Raw genomic sequence first — 24454 nt, forward strand, 5'->3', positions numbered from 1 at the left:
CATTTATGTTTATCTGCTTTTGTCCTTTCTGAACATTAACAAGCTACTTTTCTTTATCTTTCCTAGAAGACAGAAATAAAATAAAACCTCTGCAAAAATATGAAGTAACAGAAACTAAACAGTGCCCTCAGGAAATGTGATAATGACATCAGAATATAAGACTTAAACCTCAGACAACACAAGGCAGCCGTTAACTGGCAGCAGATGCCAGGCTTATGACACTTAAACCACATACAGTAACAAGAATTACAGTAAGGATTAATCAGTTTCTAATTAGCCCAGAAAATGACTCCTGATTAGTACTGGCCTTTGAACTAGATTTGTGATCTAAAACTTCCAAGTTCACTTTCTCCCAGAAAACAGTAAATTTTTAGAGGCTTGCCTATAATTGCTTCCTTGACACTGGAGTCTACCGGAAGGATGTTTTTCTCCACCAGCTCCATGGGACCAGGTCTTTGAGCAATCTTTTCATTCAGATCATCAGCTAGCCGAGCTCTTTTCAACTTCATCTGAGTAGCCTGAAGGGAAGGCTCTGCAAATGTTTCTAAAAGAGGAAACATAGTTGTAGTCATTACTTGAATTAACAACTTCTATTCCATAGTGCCACTTCAGGTTAAGTGACTGAATTTTAACGGTCTGACTTATTTGTGCACTCAACGTATTTCTAGGATATGTGCTGCTGAAGCGAGCATCTCAGCATACTTCTAGAAAGAGAAAATGACTGTTGAAGAAAGCCCCAACCCACACTTTGTATTTCTTAGTTTTGGACAGCTTTGGCTTGCCTATGCAACGTGGACATCAACACTTATTAATGTGACTGCAAGCCAAACGCTGGCACTTAGGTAAGAGGGTGAATGAACAAGACAGACACGGCCCATGGCTCATGAGGTTTACAGCTCCAGATCTGGCTGCACTGCAAAGGCAATGGGAAGAGCTACAGTTCATGTGGGTGGATTCATTCCAGAGCGTCAGTCACCATGATTAAGAAGTGGGGCTTATTTCTCACTGTAACCTTGAACCTGCTGGAATATACACACAGTAATCAATGGTTGAACAGAGGCATTAACTCATGCACTCACAAACGAAACTACTTTATGCAACAGATATGAAACTACTATAAATAACCTTACTTGTTCATTCGCTTTATTCTGTTAATTACTCTATTTCTGGTAACTCAACACTTTTCTTCCATCATTCCAAATAGCATTTATAATTGATTAAAAATAATGATACGGTGTGGCCCTCAAATTCTGAGTTGAAAATTGGTTGCCTAAGGTCCTACAGCATAAGTCTCAGGGCCCGGTGCTGTTCTTCATCCTGCGGGCAGGAGGACACAGCTGCTAAGCTCCTCCCCAGCACACCGGAGCAACTTCCCTGCTACTAGCAGAGGCGTACACTTGCCGAAAGTCCAGCTTGACTATCTGCAACTGTTTTGACTGCTATTGTCAATGTATACTTTAATTATGCTCTGAGAAAGTGGTATGTTTCAAAAAGTTACTTCTTGGAAACCTAAGTCAAATTACGCTTTGGAAAGACTCGACAAAGGTGAGAAAAGAAATCACTGGTAAATTAATTTGGACAATTAACAACTGTAAAAGATGTGGCAGAAAATTACAGAGATTTAGGGTTTTTAACCTCATATTACTTTTAAAGTATCTTTAAATTTTTCATTGCACCCTAAACAGAAATTGTAGATGTAGGAGTACAATGGCTCTGTACTCTTATGATGTGAACACCATTCTTCAAAGCTTTCCCCAAAGAGAAGGCCTTAGCCCTAGGCTGAAATATCGGGAAATAATACACACTTCTGTAAGATATCATAGTGTGCCGCGGCTCACTAGACTAATCCTCTGCCTGCGGCGCCAGCACTCTGGGTTCTAGTCTCGGTTGGGACGCCGGTTCTGTTCCGGTTGCTCCTCTTCCAGTCCAGCTCTCTGCTGTGGCCTGGGAAGGCAGTGGAGGATGGCCCAAGTGCTTGGGCCCTGCACCTGCATGGGAGACCAGGAGAAGGCGCCTGGCTCCTGGCTTCAGATCAGCGCAGCATGCTGGCCGTAGCAGCCATTTGAGGGGTGAACCAACGGAAGGAAGACCTTTCTGTCTGTCTGTCTCTCTCACTGTCTAACTCTGCCTGTCCAAAAAAAAAAAAAAAGTGTGACCATCTTGTCTTCATAATTTTCCTATATAACCAACTGTGGTCTCAATCTTGAGATAAAACACTTCGAATCACACAGGAAGATGGCAGAGAATTACACCTAGCCATTAGCCTTATGTTGATCTTTCAACCCTTTCGTGAAGATCCAGGTGGGCTGGCCTTCTGCTTTCCTCTCCTCTCCCTCCCTCGAACATCAGCCCAGGGACAGTAGCCTAAGTCTGAGAAGAAAGCACTCCCGGAGTGCGTAAGAAGAGCCTGATGCTTTGCTACGTTTTCATTTCTCGTTCTATCATTCTCTTCTCCACAAGGTGAAGCTAGATTTAGGCTGCTGAAATTCAGAAAATAATCTAGACGCTTGCCTGCCAAATGTTTAATCCAATCAAAATTGGGTTAATGTTAGAGAACAGCAGGGGGCAGTTTTTAATATTTTAAAATTAAAGGCGACACATTCTTTCTTATTTTAAAAACCCCAATGCAGAACAGATGTCCTAAAAACATCACTTATAGTTCATTCATATACAGCATTTGTTTCTAAATGTTGGGAAGTCTTTTTTTTTTTAAGCAAATATGATTTTTTTTGAACAAATGTGCTTGCCATGACTGTCACAGTTAGATGGGAAGTTGAATCCGACAGCAATGTTGCTACAAAAATGTCCCTATTTTGAGGCACAGAAGGAGCCATTTATCCGGTCCGTACCAATGAGCTTGCTTCTCTGAAGAGTCACTTAGCCCCGACAGCTTGGGAGCTGCTCTACCCTCCCGCCGGAGTTCTGGAAAAGCTTTTTCAGTCCAGTGGACTTCTGAAAACACAACCCAAAGCAGAGAAAGGCACGTACCTCTCCCCTCCCTGGAATGAGGGGGACAGACACATGATCACAGATTTTTTAGAGGAAACCCCCCCCTGGAGACCTAGAGTACAAACTCAAACCCGAGACTTCTTAGTGCCTATCAGCTGTGCCTTTTCTCTCACAGCAGCCTCTTGATTCCCCACAGGGAGCTTTTCCCGATCTGAAATTCACTTGTGCGAGTGCATCACCTGCCTCTGCCACTGGAATGTAAGCTCCCTGAAGGCAAGTTTCCATCTGTGGGCCAGGCCACAAATCCCTCTGACAACGGTGACAGCATGACCTCCTGAAGATTTCATTTTGAACATTTCTAACCTTTAGGATATTATTCCTTATATTCAGCAAAAGTCTAATCCTTTGTCATATCTACCAAGTTCTAACACTAACTCCAACCCTAATTCTACCAGTAGGTCCAGAGCAAACAAATCTTCTTTCTACTTGACAACTGTCTAAATGTCTGAGAAGTTTTCAGATTCCTTCTGAATTCTCTTCAAGCCTTAACATACGCAAGACTAACATTGGATCAAGCTCCTCGTCTTGCTCAATAAATTAGTTAGCATAGCCAAGCAATGAGAGAAAATGTAACTCAGCCGTCTATGGTGGAGGAACTAACTTTCAAGAATGCTCTGTTTTTAGACAGAAAAAAGCATCCTGGTCTGAGCCATGTGTTTAGCCAAGGATAGAATGGAACAGCATCTAAGGCCTCATAAGCAATGAGGCTAGATCACTGGGATAATTTGGTGACGGGGAGTGGGCGACTGGGAGAAGCTTGTGAGAGTGGTAGGAACAAACTAGACTGTTGTCCTAAGTCGCAACAGAGAAGATGTTGGATGTGGGTTCTGTACTAGATGGACAGGAACAAGATCCAAGTAGCTGGAAATCTAAAGTCAGACTTGTGGCTACTGTACCCTTTATGGTTTACTGAGCAGGGCATATGTCCCTCTTGGTAAAGAAATCCTCTGAATCAAAAACTTTTTTCCAGAATGGTATGGTAGAGGCACCTGTGGTACCGGCTGGTGGGGAAGAGTCAGTTCACCAGACTTTCCCCATGTATCTGACATAACATTTTAGCTGTGGGTCTTCATGCTGCTATCCACTTTGGAGAATGTCAGCCTGTGGGGTAAAAAGTTGTTAAAATAGAAATACATGGACATGGTGAGACTCTCACATCTTTTCTTGAGAAAATGTAGAAACATAAGCAGAGATGAAAACTTTACCTTCTAAAATGTGCATTCTGACAAGTTCAGAACGGTCTGGTCGACTCCGGATCTTGTGTTTCAGGAAGTTTTCAGTCTTTAAGGAAAAAAAAAAAAGAATTACTATAAATTATTTATTTTTGTTGTGGTTTTAAGCTTTTTAAAAGGTACTCCATTTAAATAAATTGTATATCTTTTTTGTCATGACTTTGGGAAGAAGATAGAAACTGGTATTTAGAGAAACTATTATCCAATATATGATTTGAACTGTAGCTTTCAAAATCTTAAAGTATGTGTTGGTAGAAAGTAGTAATGTTTTAAAATTTTTTTTGAAAGGCAGAGTTAGACAGTGAGAGACAGAAAGACAGAGAGAAAGGTCTTCCTTCCATTGGTTCACCCCCCAAATGGCTGCTACGGCCAGCGCGCTGTACCGATCTGAAGCCAGGAGCCAGGTGCTTCCTCCCGGTCTCCCTTGCGGGTGCAGGGTCCAAGCACTTGGGCCATCCTCCACTGCCTTCCTGGGCCACAGCAGAGAGCTGGACTGGAAGAGGAGCAACCGGAACAGAACCCAGTGCCCCAACCAGGACTAGAACCCGGGGTGCCAGCACCGCAGGCGGAGGATTAGCCTAGTGAGCTGTGGCACAAGGCTAATGTTTTAAATTTTAAAACTGTGCCAAGGTACAAGTTCACAATTTTGAAGAAGATTTAAAAAAATTTATTTGAGAGGCAGTGAGAGAGCGCGAGCTCACATCTGCTTGTTCACTCTCCAAACAGCTAGGGCGGGCAGAAGTTGGGAGGCAATAACTCAATCCAGGTCCCCCACATGGGTGGCAGGGACCCAACCACTTGAACTATCACCACTGCCTCCAGCTGCTGCATTAGCAGGAAGCTGGATTCATGAGTGGAGCTAGAACTCGGGTGCTCCATTGTGGGGTGTGGGCATCTTAACTGGAGCGTTAACCTCTAGGCCAAACACTTGCCCCGAAGACGACTTGTGAATAATACAGGACACAAATAACTTAAATATGTAACAACAATAAAATCTACACTTTAGCTGAGGTAAAAATACTGTTAGATAACAAATCGCCTAAAAATGCTACTATTTTGGGGTGGGCATTTCGCCAAGTAGGTTAAGCCACTGCTTGAGATGCCTGCATCCCATACCGGAGAGCCTGGTTCCAGGACCAGCTATATCCAGCTTCTGAACCAACTTCCTGCTAATGCACCTGGGCAGCAGTGGAAGACAGCTCAAGCACTTGTATTCCCACACCCACATGGGGGACCCGGATGTAGTTCCTAGCTTCTGGCTTCATCCTGGCCTAACTGTTTTGGGCATTTGGGGAGTGAATCGAGGGATGGAAGATCTTTTGTCCCCCTTCTGTCACTCTGCCTTTCAAACAAATAAATCTTTTTAAAAAATCCTTATGAATTATATTTTGTGATTCATATCTTGAATCATATTTTCTTAATCAAATTGCATTCAACTCTTAAAACAATACGGATTTGGGGCCAGCACTGTGGCGCAGCAGGTAAAGCCACTGCCTGCAGTGCTGGCATCCCATATGGGCACTGGTTTGAGTCCCAGCTGCTCCACTCCAATCCAGCTCTCTGCTATGGCCTGGGAAAGTAGTAGATGGCCCAAGTCCTTGGGCCCCTGCACCCATGTGGGAGGCCTGGAGGAAGCTCCTGAATCCTGGCTTCAGATTGGTGCAGCTCTGGCCATTGTGGCCATCTGGCAGAGTGAATCAGTGGATAGAAGACCTCCTGCTCTCTCTCTCTCCCTCCTTGCCCCCCACCCCGCCTCTCTGTAACTCTGCCTTTCAAATAAATAAATAAATCTTAAAAAAATATGGTTTTAAAATGCGTTTTACCTTATATAAGACTCCAAAAGAGTCTTAATGGATTTTTATTATATGCTTATCTTTATATTGAGTGATACAACTTTCCCCAAAAACAAATAAAATAAAAAGAATGAATATGCATAAAGCCAGTCTTAAAGAAAAGTAATGTAATGTGCAATGTTCTTTGATAGAGTTAAATTCTCCCTATTCTTATGACCTGAAAGCAAGAAAGTGAGGAAGTAATTTGTCCTTTATGTACAAAACTCAACACTGATTTTATAAGCGTAATACTTAAAAGTCAGCCAGCGCCATGGCTCAATAGACTAATCCTCCACCTTGCAGCGCCGGCACACCGGGTTCTAGTCCCGGTCAGGGCGCCAGATTCTGTCCCGGTTGCCCCTCTTCCAGGCCAGCTCTCTGCTGTGGCCCGGGAGTGCAGAGGAGGATGGCCCAAGTGCTTGGGCCCTGCACTCCATGGGAGACCAGGAGAAGCACCTGGCTCCTGGCTTCGGATCAGTGCGTTGCGCCGGCCACAGCGCGCTGGCCGCGGCGGCCATTGGAGGGTGAACCAATGGCAAAAGGAAGACCTTTCTCTCTGTCTCTCTCTCTCACTGTCCACTCTGCCTGTCAAAAAAACAAAAAAACAAAACAAAAAAAAACCACAAAACTTAAAAGTCATTATTGTTTACAAACCTCCAGTATCATACCACCCCAGAATATAAAATTTGTATGTCTTGTTTCCTGAAAACAGACTGTTTCTTCTGTTACTTGAAAGTAAGATGGCAGGGCTGGCGCTGTGGCTCAGCGGGTTAATGCCTGGCCTGAAGTGCCGGCATCCCATATGGGCGCCAGTTCTAGTCTGGCTGCTCCTCTTCTGATAAACCTCTCTGCTACGGCCTAGAAAAGCAGTGGAGGATGGCCCAAGTTCTTGGGCCCCTGCACACACGTGGGAGACCTGGAGGAAGCTCCTGGCTCCTGGCTTCGGATTGGCACAGTTCCGGCCGTTGCAGCTAATTGGGGGGTGAACCATCGGATGGAAGACACGTCTCTCTCTGCCTCTCCTCTCTCTGTGTAACTCTGATTTTCAAATAAATAAATAAATCTTAAAAAAAAAAGTAAGATGGCTACTTATCCACAGGTACTTTAGCATAAAGGAGAAAAGTAGAAAGTATTAAAGTGAACTTTCTTACTCTGGCTCGTTCCAAGCTTTTTATCTGTTCATGGAATGCCGCCGGGCTCTTCAAAGCTGTGAGGAGCAAACAAATCATTTCCACAGTGTAAACAGAGTTCCTACTCAGCCCAACATTTTGGTATTTCACTTTGATAGTCCTATTAGTTCACATCTACAAATCCATTATTTACCAGTTCCTTTAGGAGATCTGCCAAGCTTGAAACTTTAGATATCACAGAAATAAAATTATATATCTCACACATACCAGAAAAACCCAAGTGAACATTTAAAATAGAGTCCTATACATAATGATAATGCAAATAACAGGTTGGACTGGTTCTGATCACTACTATGGCAAATTTCCATGGCCCAGGGAACTATCTGATGACTCCTTATTAAGACTTTGCTCTTACTGCCATCTAAGCCACTGGCAAAAGCCCAAATGTCCTCAGAAGTGATCTAACCTTGAACCTTCAGGACTCATGGCCCTGACCTGAGGCCCCATTTACTCAGAGCCCACTATGGGCTCTGCATTCAATCATGGTTATCCTACCACTGCTTTCTACAACAACTAAGCAAAGTAGGTCTGAGTCTTACTATGGTGAAAGGATCAAAAAAGGTAAGTGGATTCTTTAGGTCATATTGATAGATGATGGTCAAAACGGAACTTAAGTCTAGGATTTTAAATTTGAAAAGTTTATGTTATTCCTACCATACCACAATGCAACTCATCTTAAAGACATACTGACTCTTTAACATACTGTCAAAATATTCAATATTCTAGAATCCCAGAATATTCTAGTAAACCAAGTACACCAAAGCATTACCTACCACATTAATGTTACCAAATATCTTTGCAAAATCTTTTCTGTGTATGTCCCCTGTTGTCTGATACCACCTGCACTTACAACCATGGGCTGTTAGATGAGTTGTTGGGATACAGGACTAGGATTCCTGCGGCTCTTAGAGCATTACTATCAGTTCTGGTACTGAAAGCGCACTACAGACTCCCATTAGCACAGCCCACAACAATCAGGTTGGGCTAGGGTCTAGACCCTAGAAGTAGACTAAGGCTGGTCTTGTAGGAGCAAATTCAACATCATAATCTGATACATAATCTGATATATACTTTGATTGGTTCAAAGGTCAAGCATGTGGAGGTAGCTAAATCTAGCAGATTATCAAAGAAGTTTTTTACTATTGTAATGCTAGATTTAAAATATTTAGATACTCAAGAGTAGTCCAGAAAAAAGTTTCACTGGGAAAAATACTAAATACCTACCATAGAGGAAAAATAATTCTTAATCATAAACCAAGACATGGTTTACAGGGTAGCAATGATTTAGCAAAGCCTGGGAAGTGTAAATTCATTCTGTAATTTCTTTCTAGTGTTTTAAGTCCAATAAGTCACCTCTTAAAAAATTAATTTTTGGACAACATCCAGAAAAATAATCCCAATGGCCTATATAAAACAACTATGTTTCCCTCCTCAAATATAAAATCACCCCTGAAGTTGGCGATTAAAGTTCAAGAAGATAACTTGGACAAATACTCCAAAATTAACCAACTTTCAAAAATATTCCCTAAATAAATTCTAGGGATATTTAGGAATGCCTGTACTTGGGCCAGAAAGATTTTATTAAATATAAATAGAGTATTTATCAGTCCTGTAAATAACTGAGATGTATATAATTATATAGATCAGAGTATAGCACCAAAAAATTTGACTTAAATAGACTTAAAATAAGGTTGTGAATCAATTTTATCCTGTTACTTTTACAAGTGTAATCTCAGATCCATTAATAGTGATAACTTCAATTATTTCAAAATGAAAGCCAATGTTAAATTTTGAAGAACAGATATTAGCTGAATCACAATGTTATAATAATATTCTTTGTATAATATAAAATTCAAGTCCATCTTTTAACCTGTATTTGGCTTTTAAAATGTGTTCTAAATGATTTTCTTAGGCTGACCAGACTGATGTCTAGTTTTTCTTTATAAATTCATTTGGGACGAACTGAAAGTGCAGTGGTTTACACATTCTTCTTGGGCACCCCCACCCCCCGCGTCACACTGGGGATGACAGTGACACTGCAGTCTTACGTGGCATGATGCCCTGGTCCACTAGCTGCTCTCTCGTCCTCCTCTGTTGTAGCCTCAGCTGGAGCACTGTGAACAGAAAGAAGCACAATGGAGTTTGCAGGTCACTGAGAAACCAACTTAGGCAATTCTGGAAGGCTTTGTAAAGTGAAGCTTTCAATAAATTTCTATTTCAGAACTGCATGAGAATGATAGCATCTGGCACCCTCCAATTTGTGCAAGGAATACTATTTCATGATTGTGCCTGTTTGGTGAATTCTGAAGTTTATTCAGATTTTTTTCTGTCTAGTTAACAATCTCAATTTGATGGCTAAAGCTCAATAGTTCTTGTCCATATACACTCACACGGTACATAACAAATACATAAAAATAACTGGCTTATACACTGGGACATGTTAATAAAGAAATCTCACTCATATAAACACAAGTATGGAATTCCTTGACACTTTTTCTTTTTTAAAACTCAGTAGTAGAATTTTATTTTAAGGAAAGACTGTTATTTGGAAGGGCCTTCTCCACTGGGAACAAATTTTAAATAGCTTTAATGAAATCTAACTGCAAAATAAAAATGAGACCTAAGGAGTGGTTTCTAACTTAGGACTCTGAAGTTTAACCACCTTTGCACCATCATAATAGCACACCCCATTCCACAGGTTCTAAGAAAGCCAGAGATCAATGGAGAGCTTCTTTTAATAAAGACAGTACACTATTAGAACTGGTCAAAACCAGGCTCTATGTCACAGAATCTGGACGTCTAGTTTGCCAAATTTAACCAAATTATTTTTTCCTTAGATTTCTGAAGCAGATTCCTTCTATAGCATCTACGAGTACACACTTGTATCTGGAAAATGAACCTATTTCAGAAATGAGGAACACATGAAGTGATTTTGAAAACTACTTTTCTTGGCTTGCCTCAGATTAAATTTAAGTTTCCATTTTGATTTTTGTTTCAAACTACAGATGGAAACTAAGGTTCAAATGACTATGGTCAAGGCTTGTCAATAGGCTAAAAAAAAATGACCTACGTAAATTTCTCAAATGATGGGGAGAGAAGACTTTTTCTAGTGTGGAACAAGAGGCTGGACCAAATGCAGGGCTTGTGGCGTGTCTCACCTGCAGCAAAACCCTGAGGCTTGAGGAGCAGGGCCTGTGGCCCCTCTACCCCCTTGCTTTCCATGGCCTTGTGCTAACTGCAGAGCAAGGTACAGTGTTAGACACACACACACACACACATTCACACTCACACATACACACTCGAGTTTAAATTACAAAATGGCTTTTAAAACTATGTTTTATCATTGGCAGATATGAATGTTATCCTTTATGGGAATCTAAAATATGGCTTTTGGTTTTTATTTGTTTGGGGTCACGGGATCACAAATCTTCACTGATGATTTGTTTAGAACTGAAGCAAATGAAATAGATTGTTACAAAAAGCAAAAGAAAAATTGAATAAGTTAAAAACTATTGCATGTTTCTGACATTCGGGTGTTCTGTGGTCCTCTGCATCAATTGGGCTCTGACACAAAGATCTCTTCTCTGATAACTTCTAGTTTACTGAGGAGAGCAGGTTCTCATGTACTTTACTGAGAACATTAATAGCCAAGGAGCTGACCTATGGACCCTACAGCACCCAAATGCCTGCACGCACTAACATTCCTCTGTGAACGCTAAAGTTAATGCCCGTCTGCATTTAAGATGGTCATATTCAAGAGTCAGAATCTCAAGAAAAGGAGGTCTAAGAGGAGAAACGGTTTAGAACAATTCTCCCACTCCAAGGCTGACACTCCTGGAACATCATGGTCCAATCCATGTCTGCTGGCTTTCTCCCAGGGGAATCCTCAAAAAAAAGGAGCAAAAAAGAAAAGGTAAAGAAAATAGCAACAACCCATTTTTGGTTTACAACAGACAAAAACAAACCAAAAAATATTAACTATACATACTGGTGAGACAAATGTACCAAACATATTTTTGGGAGTGAATGACATCTTTGAGTGAGGTATGCATTTGCAACAACCTGATTTGCAAAGGAAACACTGATGACAGAAGCTCATTAGTCTTGAAAGCATCTGATTGCACACTGGCCATCACAGGCCCCTCATGCACGAGGACTGCAGCCTTGCCAGGTCAGTCACCTGTGACCAGAAGTCACACTTCCATGCTGACCTGGGAAGGCACCTGCTATCCCGAGGGAATACACACAAAGGATGTATGTCACTCTGACCTGTTTCTAGTCCCAGTGCGACTGGGTGCTAAACAACTCAGTTCTCCCCTGACACTGTGAACCTGGCATCAGATCCCACAGGTGAAGGCTCTGTGACACGAGGCTGCCCTCACTTCAGACGCCAGTCACTAACTAGTCTAGGCCACCCCATACTGGAGAGCTGGCGGATTCCCACAAACCCCTCCTCAGGTTCAACAATTTGCTACAGTGCTTCTTCACAGGACTCAGGAAGGCACTTTACTTACGATTAATGGTCTATTATGAAGAATAATAGCCAAATGGAAGGGATATAGAGGGTAATATATGGGGGAAGGGGTGTGGAGCTTCCGTGTCACCCTCTTTCTGACCATGCCTTGCTCTCTTTGGTGACCAGTCCCCAGCTTTCTGTCATCTCATTAGCAGACAAAAAGCACTATTATCATTCTGGAGATTGCAAGGATCTAGATGGAAGCTCTTGCTTCAGGAACTAAAGACTAATACCAAATAACAAACTATGCTCCTGTCACCCCAACTGCTTGGGAATTTATAAGGGCTTTAGGAACTCTGCTAGGAGCAAAGGCACAATACATATTTCTTCTCATACAGCAGTCACAGACACCAATCACTAACTGTTAAAACAAACAAACATTAAACACAAACTATTTGTTTTTCATCTACTTTTCTGTATGACCAACCAGTGAACAATTTAACTCTACTTGAAAGCGGGAGAATAATCTTCCCAATTAATGCTCGCATGACTGCCTATGTAACTGACCCAAGAAGCAAGAATGTCACACGGTAAGCGTTACTCACAGCGCCAGTGGCCATCAGTCTCCCCCAGGAGCATTCACTTACTAACAGCATGTTTAGCAGGTGTCTGCAGGTGACCGTACGCGAGGGGTAGCATGGGATACAGACTCATGGGAAAGAGCAGCAGCAGCAGCAGGGAATGAGGGTTTGTTTCTAAGCAAAGATATCAGGAAGAATACAAATGGAAGGAGAGGCAGACTTGGCAGTAACTAGTTGTGTTACATCTGTTGATTATCCAGCTTTTTAAAAGTTTTCATATACACCAAAAGGTAGACAGGACGACACAGTATACTTCTATGAGGCACACAGCCACTTTAGGTCAGTATTAAACCATAATTAGGGTATTTGTTCATATCAAATACAACCAGTTACAACTTGACAAAGGCTATTCTGAAATCAACTACTAGGTATAATAAGTATCAAAAAGGGAAACAGGCTCATAGTCTCAGAAAAAAAAATCAAACTTCCTTAGTACTTCCCACACATTAGGTTAGTGAGAACATTAATGTTTGAGAAATGACAACCGATGCCTGCACCTTGGAGACAGCATCCAGGGAAGAATCTGCCCACACATATCTAGGACTAGGAGAGGGCACGAGACCCTGAAAGCAGAGCATCCAACTCCCTGATGAGACTTTCATGGAAGAGGGATCAAGATGTCCTGCCTGCCTGCTCACTGTGCAGCCTCCACGCTCACCCTAGGGGGTTCACGTCTGGATGGAGGGAGAAAAGGCCCAGGTCACTGAACACTTCTTGGCCTGTTGCAAAGCTGTGGCTCTCGGAGTAAGCTGGTGTGCGGGGCGATCTCTGAACCCTGACACGCTCTGCAGCTGTTGATAAGATTTCATTCCACAGCTGCACACCGAAGCCGAGACACCGGCCCAGCACAGCTTTCCTGTGCCTATGAAAGCAGCCTCTCTGACAACGGCCTCACGTCTGAACAATGAACTGAAGAGCACTGTCCTGGTGCCTGGTTGAGGGGATGAACTGTGCTGTTGGGCTAACATCGCAGCCCCCATTCCATTTGTCAGTCAACAAACATTCAGCATCTGGTAAGAAACGGCATGCAGGAACACATGTGAAGCTACTGACTTGTCAGTCGGAAAGAACAGTCACTATCTACATCCTTTCAGGAAAAAGACGGCGTAAATATCGAGTGAAACACAATTCATGTTATAACTGTATTTGCACATTTTTGAAAGAATGACCTTTGAAATGTCTACAAACTAAAACAATCCAACAAATAGTCCTAAGACGTTCTTAAGTTTCCAGTAGGGCTTAAACATGTTGACTTTCTGATAAAGCAAATAAACCGAGGGAAGATAGAAGGTAATTCTCTTACAGGTAGCACTGTTTTCCAGGTCGAGAATTCAGCAACAACTGTGTGCATCCAAATGATGAAACTTCCCAGAAGCACAGAGGTCCTCATCAATGGAGGGAGACCAGTTATAAATCCATTTGCTTACGGTTTGCATCACCTCTTTCCCAAATAGCTGAGTCAAAGGTATTTCTTTAATCTTAAAAAATCTTTTCACACATTGTTCACACATATGTTCATTACACAGGATAAAGGAATATAATAAACAGGACAAAGAAACCAAAGGAAATCACCAACATTATCACCTAGATGACACAACTACTGTTTTTACATTGATAGCTTTTGTTTTCATCTAACTACACTGTTTCATTTTCTTCTTCTGTATACTATGATCATACTGCGCATATAATGACAAGCATTCTTTTATTATTTTAATGGCTAAAGTAATCTGTTAAATAGCCCCTATTTATCATTAGATTTTTTTCCCCGATTTTTGTAACCAAAACACTGCTGTGATGGAATTTTGTATGTAACAGAATCTAAATTCCCAGAAGGAAGACTACGTCTATATTAGGCAGGGGCAAAAAAGCAATGAGGCCAGTTTTTTCTTGTACAAATCATCATCTTTTCAGATTATAGATATCTGAGAACATGGGTATAGACGGTTTTACATCAAATTCATTTAGAAAAAAATTATTGAATTTTTCCAAGATGATGTATTATTAGCTCATGGGTTTTACTTATGGCTCCCTATTACATTTAAACAAAGAGAAAAATGTGTATAATTTTGAAAATTTTACTTACTGCTGCTCCCTTGTCACAGAGATAAAAACAATGTTATGTATGTCAATGGAAATGTTTTGAATTTACTCCATTTTTATGCAAGAAAAGTAAAAAACTGACTTTAATCAGCATTCCAAAAGCTTCTCTACTGATAAATTGGAAATGTAGTTTGTAGTACTACAAATAGTTTACGTGTCAAAAAAGTATCTTCTTTTAGTTCCTTTCCCTGGCTTCTAACATGGTTTAATGTGCTTCCAGATCAAAGTCTGATGATCTGTTTAAAAACCTTAAAATACAAAAACTTCTTTCACATAATACTTATACTCCAATTCAAATTTTTCACCTACTTTGTGAACTAAAGATGATGTATCTATTTTCTTTTGTTTCTGTAAGAAGAATGTCTGAAATGTTTTCTTAATATGATGTAATTTAAAGTGCTTCTGATTCTAAAGAAAACAGCCCCATAATTGTGCAGCATTTAAATAAAAGACAGCAGTTTAGCATAAGTTGAATGAGTCAAAATAAAGCGCAGCTCTGGCGCTGGGAGTTTGCACGGGGACGTCTGAGGACTGTATGCTAGAGGCTGGCAGAAATGATACTTTCTGGGAAACAGAATGGCAGACAGCCATGGTCTTCACATTCTTTATAAATAGCTAGATTTCAGACACAGGGTGCCAAGGAGAGTGGACTGAGGAGAGAGGAGGTTAGCAGCAGTTTACTGAGAGAGGAAACAATGTATAGTGCTTAATTACAGGATGATGAATAGAATAAAGTGCACATCATGAGAGGTGGAAAGGAAAACAAAAAAACAAAAACCTGAGCAAACAGTCAAGTAAACTAGAGGCAAAAAACGAAGATGGAAAATCTAGAATACTCTAGAATTTACATTTGTCGACTAGACAAAAACAGAGACCCTGGTTTCAGTTGTTTATTTTTCAAACAGATGTACAAGTAGTTAGAAATGAAGTGGTTGGAATCTGGCAAAGGTTTACTGTATATTGTTTAAATAGCACTAAATGAGTGGCTTGGTCCCATAAGAACAAGACAGTTTAGAAAAGCCAACATCCTCATCTTATCTTTGGAGCTTGGATACAGGAGAGGGATTAATCGGCCTCTATCCAACCCTTGTTTCATCAAGCAGCACCTTAGTGGCCAGATTTAGAACTGCATGTGTTCCATTACTTTTCCTTAAAAATGAATGTTTAAAATGGTGGTGGCTCCTATTACTGCTATGACTACTCTTAATGTACACATTCAGGAAAGATAACTACTTTCCTTTCCCCAGATGTTAGGATCCTGAGGACAAAGACTCACAGGTTTATTGTTCCTTGCTGTGAATAGTTTATTTTGCAGGAAAAGGGGTATAAGTCACACCCTGTGGGTTTCTTTCTGATCATGGGACTCAGAAATAGATCACTACCTGTATTACTAACAAAATGATCTAAGAAACCATGTTTTATACATTTTTCTATTTATTTAAGTGTAATGCATGTGCACATTAAAAAAGTATTGAAAAGAAAGGTGAAAGTCAACCCATCCCACCCCAGACCTGATTTTTGTGGCCCCAGGAAATGTTTTGAGTATCCTGTCACAATGTCATACATAAAACATTCAGTGAGAAAACATGGAGTGGGGTGTTATTCATGTTGTTTATTTGCTTTAAAAATTGCATGCACTGGCTGTATCTTACATACAGACATATCAGTCATACACATTTATGTTACCAGATTTTTTTGCTATTATAAATAATGTTACAGTGAATATCTTCATTAATTTCTGGGAGTTATCCTTTGATGATATATTTATAGGTTAATTTTCTAATAATGGAACGCTCATTAAAAATTTAGATGGGGTCACTTTGCCATCCCCATTGTCGCGCCAACCTTAGTTTCACTGAAAATGCAAGAGAGTATCTTTTGTTCTTATGCTTTCCCACAATATACATAATTATGTTTTAAGAAGCACTGACTGGGGCTGGCACTGTGGCGTAGGGGGTTAAGACACCACTTGCAGTGCTGGAATCCCATACAAGCGCCTGTTCAAGCCCCAGCTGCTTCACTTCCCATCTAGCTCTCTGCTATGGCCTGGGAAAGCAGTAGAAGATGGCCCTCGTCCTTGGGTCCCTGCACTGGGTGGGAGATCGGGAAGAAGTTCCTGGCTCCAGACTATCTTGGGCTGTTGTGGTCATTTGGGGAGTGAACCAGCTGATGGAAGACCTCTCTTTCTGCCTCTGCCTCTCTGTAATTCTGCCTTTCAAATAAATAAATAAATCTTTTTTTTAAAGGAATAAATTACTGGGGCTAGTGTTGGTGGTGTAGTGGGTTAAGCTGGTGCCTGCAATACCTGCATCCCACATGGGCACTGGTTCAAGTCCCAGCTGCTCCACTTGCTGCTAATGTGCCTGGGAAGGCAGCAGATAGGGGCCCAAAACACTTGGGCCATGTAGGCCACTGCACCAATGTGGGAGACCCAAATGGGGTTCCAGGCTCCTGGGCCATCTGGGGAGTGAACCAGCAGATGGAAGATTTCTCTGTAATTCTGCCTTCCAAACCAACAAACCAAAAAAGTATAAAAAATGTTTTCTCTTAAGAAAATTAAATTACCAAAAGTATTTTGTACTTTTACATGACAAGTAATTATCACAGGGCAAAATCATCACTGTTTGACCTCACTGTGTGAATTTGGGATTTGGGGTTTTGAACTAGTGTTAATGTTGGGAACAGAAGACAAACTGTAATTATGCTGTTTTGAAGAATGACAAGAGGAAGGTAAAGAAGTAAAGAAATGAACAAGGCAGTAGACACTCAGTGGTAGATACTAATTTCGTCTCACCTCCACTTAAAATTAATGTGAAATTCATGCAGCATTAAAGAGACAAAAATCATTTAAATATTCTCACAGGTGATAAAAAGTAGTAATCAAAGATCAGAGTTCCAGTTATGTTATCTGGGAACTAAAATAAGGTCATTGTGTAAATAATTAAAAAAAAAAAACCAGAATGCAAAGAGTCTAAAAATAAAATGGTAGTTCATCCTGTAAGAGCTGTGCTATCTTCACCGATTAAGCAAATTTCCATCACCGCTTCCTGTCTGAAACAAATGCAAGTTACACCAGCAAGCACATCAACCCCCGTCTCAGATACTGCAAACAGCAAGCAGCATTTACATCAAGAATTCTTATATTTGGACTATTTCGTGGCTAATATCAAGTTAATTTAAAAAAACTGTGCAGAATTAGTGCATGTAAAAAGTTAGGCCTTAGACTAAGTAGGAAATATTGCGTTTCCCACTGCATCCTTATTAAGCACACCAGGTTGGGGGGGGGGTAGGGGAAGAGGCAGGTAGTACAGACTGCGCAGAATTCTAAACCAGTGTCCTTTGCTTTTAAGGAGGTCCTGAAATCTAGAATGCAGCATGTACCATCTACTGAAAGATGAAGGGAAGAGTCAGTAAAACCAAAATGCCAGCGGGACTGTCATTATCCCAGGCAACCACTCTAGACTTCCTGCATTAATCTGCAGCATCAGGTCAGGAAGACAATGCTTTCAGTACTCAGCCTTGGAAATTTACAGGAGCTCTGATAAGTCTCTAGCTGGCTGCTGCTTCTGTTGCTATGGAAACAGACTGCTAAAAATGGAGCATGTTTCTTTAAATTGATCATACCTTCCTTCACACAAATTCCCTTCTACTCTTTGTCAAAAGTTGGAATGAATTTAAAGTGTGCTTCTTGTGCTATGACAACGTGAAGTCAAACCAGGGGTTTGGTACAGATGGCAGAGACAAGATCAGTCTGTGGCGGACAGACAGAAAGACAATACGCACATATGCATTTAAGAAAGTTTCATTTGGATAAAAAGTGGAAATAAAGTACACAACGGGATAAGTAAAAATAACAAACAGCAAAATCATCTACATAATTAATTGCCTGATTACCAGGAATGCAAATGGATTACAATAATATTCAATTACTTCAGACAATTTTTGACCTGTAGGACCATGCTGGGTCTCCAAAAAAAGGTAATGTTTATATTTTCTTTGGGGCCAAGCAAAATTTCTATAGTCCTCTACTGTACTCTGTTTTCTAATCCTTCTGTAATGGGGAAACATAAATTGCATGCAAAGTTTTTACAATTCTTAATGTAAATTCCTAAGGTGGGCTCTCTGAATAACAATTACCAATGAATTAGGAAACAGCAGATTATTGTTTACCTCCATTTTTCCCCAGAACACTAAGCACATTTCCTCCATTATGGCCACTTGATCCAGGCTCAGGAACTTGGGTTTTCTTCCCATTTTTTGGACTCAGAAATGAGGCATACACACACATTTAGACATTGACCTGCACACACACACACACACACACACACTCTCTCTCTCTCTCTCTCTCTCTCATGTAATTTGCCTACCAAAACTGCGAGAACTGTCACAAGTAATATCATAGCAACTGTGTATGGTGATGCAGGTGAAGCTGTACCAAGTAGCCACACGCAACATGGAGGGCACCTGGTTACCCCGTGCTGCACACAACTGCAAACCATCATGTTACAATGCCAGGTTTCATAAACTTTCAGTGTTGAGTCTCAGGTGGACACTGTATTGGCTCTACTATTTGAATACACGAGAAGCATACAAACAAGCACACCGGAACTCACAGCTTCAGTGACTCTCCAGATGAGAACTCTATTTGTATTTACCAGTAATCAGGCACCAGATGCTCAATCCCAGCCTCTGTCTGTTCACCTGCTTCAGCTGGCCATTGTACCAAACAATCCCAACACTGTTTCTGGTTATGCTATTTTATACAAAATCCTGTATATCCTGATTCCAACACAGCAAAAGTTACACGCATCAGTAAGAAGTGTTGAAGCCCTAACCCCCAGTGCGACTGTGGGAGACAGGGTCCTGGGAGGCAGCTGAAATGAGGTCATAGGGTGGGACTCTATGGCAGGGTCAGCGTACTTCTCCGAAGAGACCTTGTGCCACGCAGACACACAGTGAGAAGGTGAGAGCCAGGAAGAGAGCCTGCACCAGGAACTGAACCTAGCAGGCTTTCCAGCCCCCACAGCTATGAGCAGGGTTGTTTCTGCGGCCTCAACCAAGCAGCAAACAGCATTTTAAAATCAGCCTGAGCCAACTATGAAAGAGGGGAGACACCAGGAGATTATAAGGTTATAATCTTTGCCATTCAGAAGCTTGTTTAAAACCCCTGACAGAGCCACCTTCAGGAAGGGGAAACAGCGTTTCAAGTTCACCTATACTCTTCCCGCAAGCCTTTGATCCCCAGAAAGAGGTCCTGCTGGCTCTCCCAGGACCGCGGCGAGAGGGCTCAGGCAGTGGTGGTCAGTGCCTGCCCCAGCCTGCATCTGGCCGCTCAACTGTGGTTTGCACGGTAGGTGGTTCTCACATACTGTCCCTCAGGTGATGGACTCAGCCCGCCACAGCAGCCCATGGGAAATTTCCTGATTACTTCCCTCCCAGCCAGGGACTGCTGCCCTTGGCTGACAGAACAGGACAGAGTTCTCAGAAGCACACACCCTGGGCTGCAGGCTCTCAGCACCACTCAGCCCCTCCCCTCAGCCCTCCAACCCACAGCGGAAGGATAAAACCCTGTGAGAGGCATGGATGGGACCACAGGGCTCTGAGGGAGGCAGAGGGGGGATACTGGAGTGATTTTGTCAGAGCTCAGGTGGCTGGGTGGGGTAGCAGGAGATGGTGATGGAGAAAATGGTGATGGTAGGAGACAGTGTGGAGACCCGGCAGAACCTTCTGCTGCATGGATTTGGGATCTGATCCCAAGTACACTGGAAATCTGCGATCACTTGAGCTCAGTGGAGGCACGGAGGGACCAGGAGGGGAGGGAAAGGGAGCCTCTCCAGACAGAGCAGTCTCTGCATTAGCAGATTCCTACAGGCACTACTTGAGTAACCGGGCCTGCACCAGGGGCTGCTGTGCGGCCGCAGAGCTGTCAATGGGTGAAGTATTTCTGAGACAGAACTGATGTACTTGGTGACAGGGCACAGGGAGGAGGTCAAGGAAGGTGTCAGGCACAGCTCCCGCCCATGTTGTGTGTGGGGGCTGTGGGGAGGGCAGAGGCGCCATTTACCATGATAGGAGACCCTGGGAGAATGTGCAGATGGCAGGAGGTGGGCCAGGGGCCCTCAGTCTGCAGTGCTTGCTCATGTGGGCCAAAGCACATAAGGCCTTCTGCCCTTGGCTCTCATGTGTGTGCTTGATTTCTGTGTTATCATCGAGCGTCTCACTTCCTTGGCCGGCCGGGTAAGACTGTAGGTCTACACAGTCTGGCACTCTGCTGTGTAGAAGCACTCACATTTCTGCTATATAAAATTATTTCCACTAAAAATTAAATTACATAATTTCATTTCCAAAGTAGCATGTATCCATTTAAAAAGTATTTCCTCGCTGGGAAGAAGAATCTTATTTTTCTCATTCATACCAGTACAACATTTAAAGTTATTTTAAGTGCCATATCTTGTATCTTTTCAAATTAACTTTTTAGAAACATAAATTTCATGGTAACTTGCTTGTACAATATTTCTAATTAGGAGAAGGTTGTCAGAAAACAAACAAAAATTCCCAGAAATGCAAAAACAGATGTGAAATTCATGGCCTCTGCATCACTGTTTGGTTTTAATCGCCTATTTATTTGTCAGTTTCTCCCACTATTGCTCAACATATTCTATTGCATCAGCAGGAGGCCACAGGGCATTAGGACATGCATGGCTAAGGCACCAATTTATAAATGAATGATAAACTATATCTTACGACAACAGTGCCTTTCAGAATGCAGGAGGAGGGGCTAGCGCTGTGTTGCAGTGGGTAAAGCCACCGCCTGCAGTGCTGGCATCCCATATGGGCGCTGGTTTGAGTCCCTGCTACTCTACTTCTGATCCAGCTCTCTGTTATGGCCTGAAACCACGTGGGAGACCCCAAAGAAACTCCTGGTTCCTGGCTCCTGGCTTTGGATTGGCTCAGCTCTGGCTGTTGCAGCCATTTCGGGAGTGAACTATCAGATGGAAGACCTTTCTTTCTTGTGTCTCTCCCTTCTGTCTGTAACTCTGCCTCTCAAATAAATAAATAAACCTTAAAAAAAAATGCAGGAGGGATGGGGCTAGGATTGTGGTGTGTGGTTTAAGCCACTGCCTGCAACACTGGTATCCTAAATGGCCCCTGTTAAGAGTCCTGGCTGCTCTATCTCCCATCCAGCACCCTGCTAATGTGCCTGGGAAAGCAGCAGAAAATGGCCCAAGTCCTTGGGCCCCTGTATCCACATGGAAGACCTGTATGAAGCTCCTGGCTTCAGCCTGGTCCAGTGCTGGGCACTGTGGCCATTTGAGGGCTGAACCAGTGGACAGAAGATCTCATTCTTTCCCTCTCTAACTCTTTCAAATAAATACATGTATTTTAAAAAAAAGTCAGGAGGGGTACTCTTGAGTACTCACTGCATAATGAATGTACCTAAGATATGCAGGACATTGGCAATGTAGGACAAAAAAGAGGCAAACAACAATTTTATCTCCAAGAAATACCATGTTCCCACAGTGAAGACAGAGCAGACACACAGATCACAATGCCTGCTGTGGGCCCCCAGTGATGATAGCAAGGCCTAAGTGAATGCAATAAATAAAAAGATGCAGATGAGCCCACTGGGAATGCACAGGAGAGAAAGTGGCTTTAGCTGACGTAATCATACGATTTTCTTTACGAAATGGCATTAACAGTTTGGATTATGAGACTGGATCACAGCTGGGGTGAGGAGAGTACAGAGCAGCGTGTCCTGTGACAACGGACATGTTCAGTACAGCAGCCACCAAGCACCTGAGTAGCTGAATTTTTCAAAATTTTATTTCAATTTTTTTTTTTTTTTGACAGGCAGAGTGGACAGTGAGAGAGAGAGACAGACAGAGAGAAAGGTCTTCCTTTGCCGTTGGTTCACCCTCCAATGGCCGCTGCGGCCAGCGTGCTACAGCCGGCGCACCGCACTGATCCGAAGGCAGGAGTCAGGTACTTATCCTGGTCTCCCATGCGGGTGCAGGGCCCAAGCACTTGGGCCATCCTCCACTGCACTCCCTGGCCACAGCAGAGAGCTGGACTGGAAGAGGGGCAACCGGGACAGAATCCGGCGCCCCAACCGGGACTAGAACTAGAATAGGCAGAGGATTAGCCTATTAAGGTGTGGCGCCAGCCCAAAATTTTATTTCACATGAATGATTTTAGGTGTAAAAAGCCATATGTGGCTGAGAGACGGATAAACTCCATCATTTAAACAAGTGTTGGTATTTTGGCAAAGATATTTATTTAATCTAGTTTCCTAGATTATTCCTGGATTATTCAGAATATCTCAGATAAATGTTCATTTTCTTCTTAAGTAAATCTACTAGATATGTCTCAGCACAGTTTCCCAGGCAACCCAGCTCAACTGCATACACTGCATGATGGCTGTTGTTACTCTGCTGTGGCAGAACTGGGAGTGCGGTCCTCCACATCTGTAACTCCATCCCACCCAGACCCCCTGGCTGCCTACAAAGCACTAAGACACAAAACCCCTGAGTCACTTCCACGACAGTTGTCAGGTCTGCACTGGGGTGCGTTTTTAACAAGCAGTTCACTGTGATGGTTAAAACACGGTATTTTTTTTTTTTGTAATAACAGTTTTATTCAAAGTAACTAACACACAACTTATTTTTCTTTCTGTAGTATCTTATTTTCACTATTACAGAGCTTTTAAAAAAAGAATACCAGGGGCCAGCGTTGTGGTACAGTGGGTTAAAGCCCCAGCCTGTGGCACTGGCCATCTTATATGGACCCCAGTGCAAGTCCCAGGTGCTCTATTTCTGACCCAGCTCCCTGCTAACGTGCCTGGGAAAGCAACAGAGGATGGCCCAAGTGCTCCAGCCCCTGTACCAATGTGGAGACTCAGAAGGAACTCCTGGCTTTGGATCGTCTCAGCTCTGGCCACTGCAACCATTTGGGGAGTGAACCAGTAGATGGCAGACCTCTCTTTCTCAGTCTCTATATCTCTCTGTAACTTTTTCAAATAAATAAAATAAATCCTTTATTTTTTTTAAATTTATTTATTTTTTGACAGGCAGAGTTAGACAATGAGAGAGAGAGAGACAGAGACAGAGAGAGAGTTATAGACAGTGAGAGAGAGAAAGAAAAAGGTCTTCCTTCCGTTGGTTCACTCCCCTAATGGCCGCTACAGTTGGCGCTGCGCTGATCCGAAGCCAGGAGCTGGGTACTTCCTCCCCGTCTCCCATGCGGGTGCAGGGACCCAAGCACTTATGCCATCCTCCTCTGCCCTCCCGGGACACAGCAGAGAGCTGGACTGGAAGAGGAGCAACCGGGACTAGTACCCGGCGCCCCAACCGGGACTAGAACTTGGGGTGCTGGTGCCACAGGCAGAGGATTAGCCAAGTGAGCCACGGCGCCAGCCCAAAATAAATCCTTTAAAAAAAAAAGTCAGGGCTGGTGTTGTGGCGTAGCAGGTAAAAGCTGCCACCTGTGACACTGACATCCTGTTTAGGTGACAGTTCATGTCCTGGTTGCTTAATTTCTGATCCAGTTCCCTGCTAATGGACTGGGAAAAGCAACAGAAGATGGCCCAAGTATTTGGGCCCCTGCCACCCATGGGAGAGACCCAGAAGAAACTCCTGGCTTCAGTCTGACCCAGTCACAGCTGTTGCAGCCATTGGGGAATGAAGCAGTAGATGGAAAAACACTCATTTTCTTCCTCTCACTCTTTCAGATAAATGAATAAATCTTACCAAAAAAAATCATTTTTTTCCTCTTTAAATCCATCTGCTACCATTTTGCCCTTGATAAATATGAAATGCAGTCAGCTAGTGGCACTGGTTGTATGATTCATTTATCTCAATAATGACTCCTATTAAAACACTTACTTGAATTAAATCATCTTAATTTATTTGACTTTTCCTGAAAATTTGTAATTATCAATTTTTCAGCTGTCAAGTCAGAGTGGTCTATAATCTTTTGTAGCTGTACATCCAGAAAT

At 42.4% G+C, this 24454-nt stretch overlaps 1 protein-coding gene across 15 annotated transcripts in view; it reads right to left on the reverse strand.

The window, feature by feature from the left end:
* Window positions 1–24454, reverse strand: part of MRTFB (myocardin related transcription factor B) — a 290368-nt gene that overhangs the window by 47629 nt on the left and 218285 nt on the right. For all 15 annotated transcript variants that reach the window (XM_070064809.1, XM_070064810.1, XM_070064815.1 and 12 more), the window contains 4 exons: window positions 9312–9377; window positions 7225–7280; window positions 4215–4290; window positions 383–544 (listed from right to left, as the gene is read on the reverse strand). In XM_070064809.1, the coding sequence (XP_069920910.1) occupies window positions 383–544; window positions 4215–4290; window positions 7225–7280; window positions 9312–9377 (360 nt within the window). The remainder of the gene's footprint in view (window positions 1–382; window positions 545–4214; window positions 4291–7224; window positions 7281–9311; window positions 9378–24454) is intronic.

This window comes from Oryctolagus cuniculus, chromosome 19 (assembly GCF_964237555.1).
Source record: "Oryctolagus cuniculus chromosome 19, mOryCun1.1, whole genome shotgun sequence".
NCBI lineage: Eukaryota > Metazoa > Chordata > Mammalia > Lagomorpha > Leporidae > Oryctolagus > Oryctolagus cuniculus.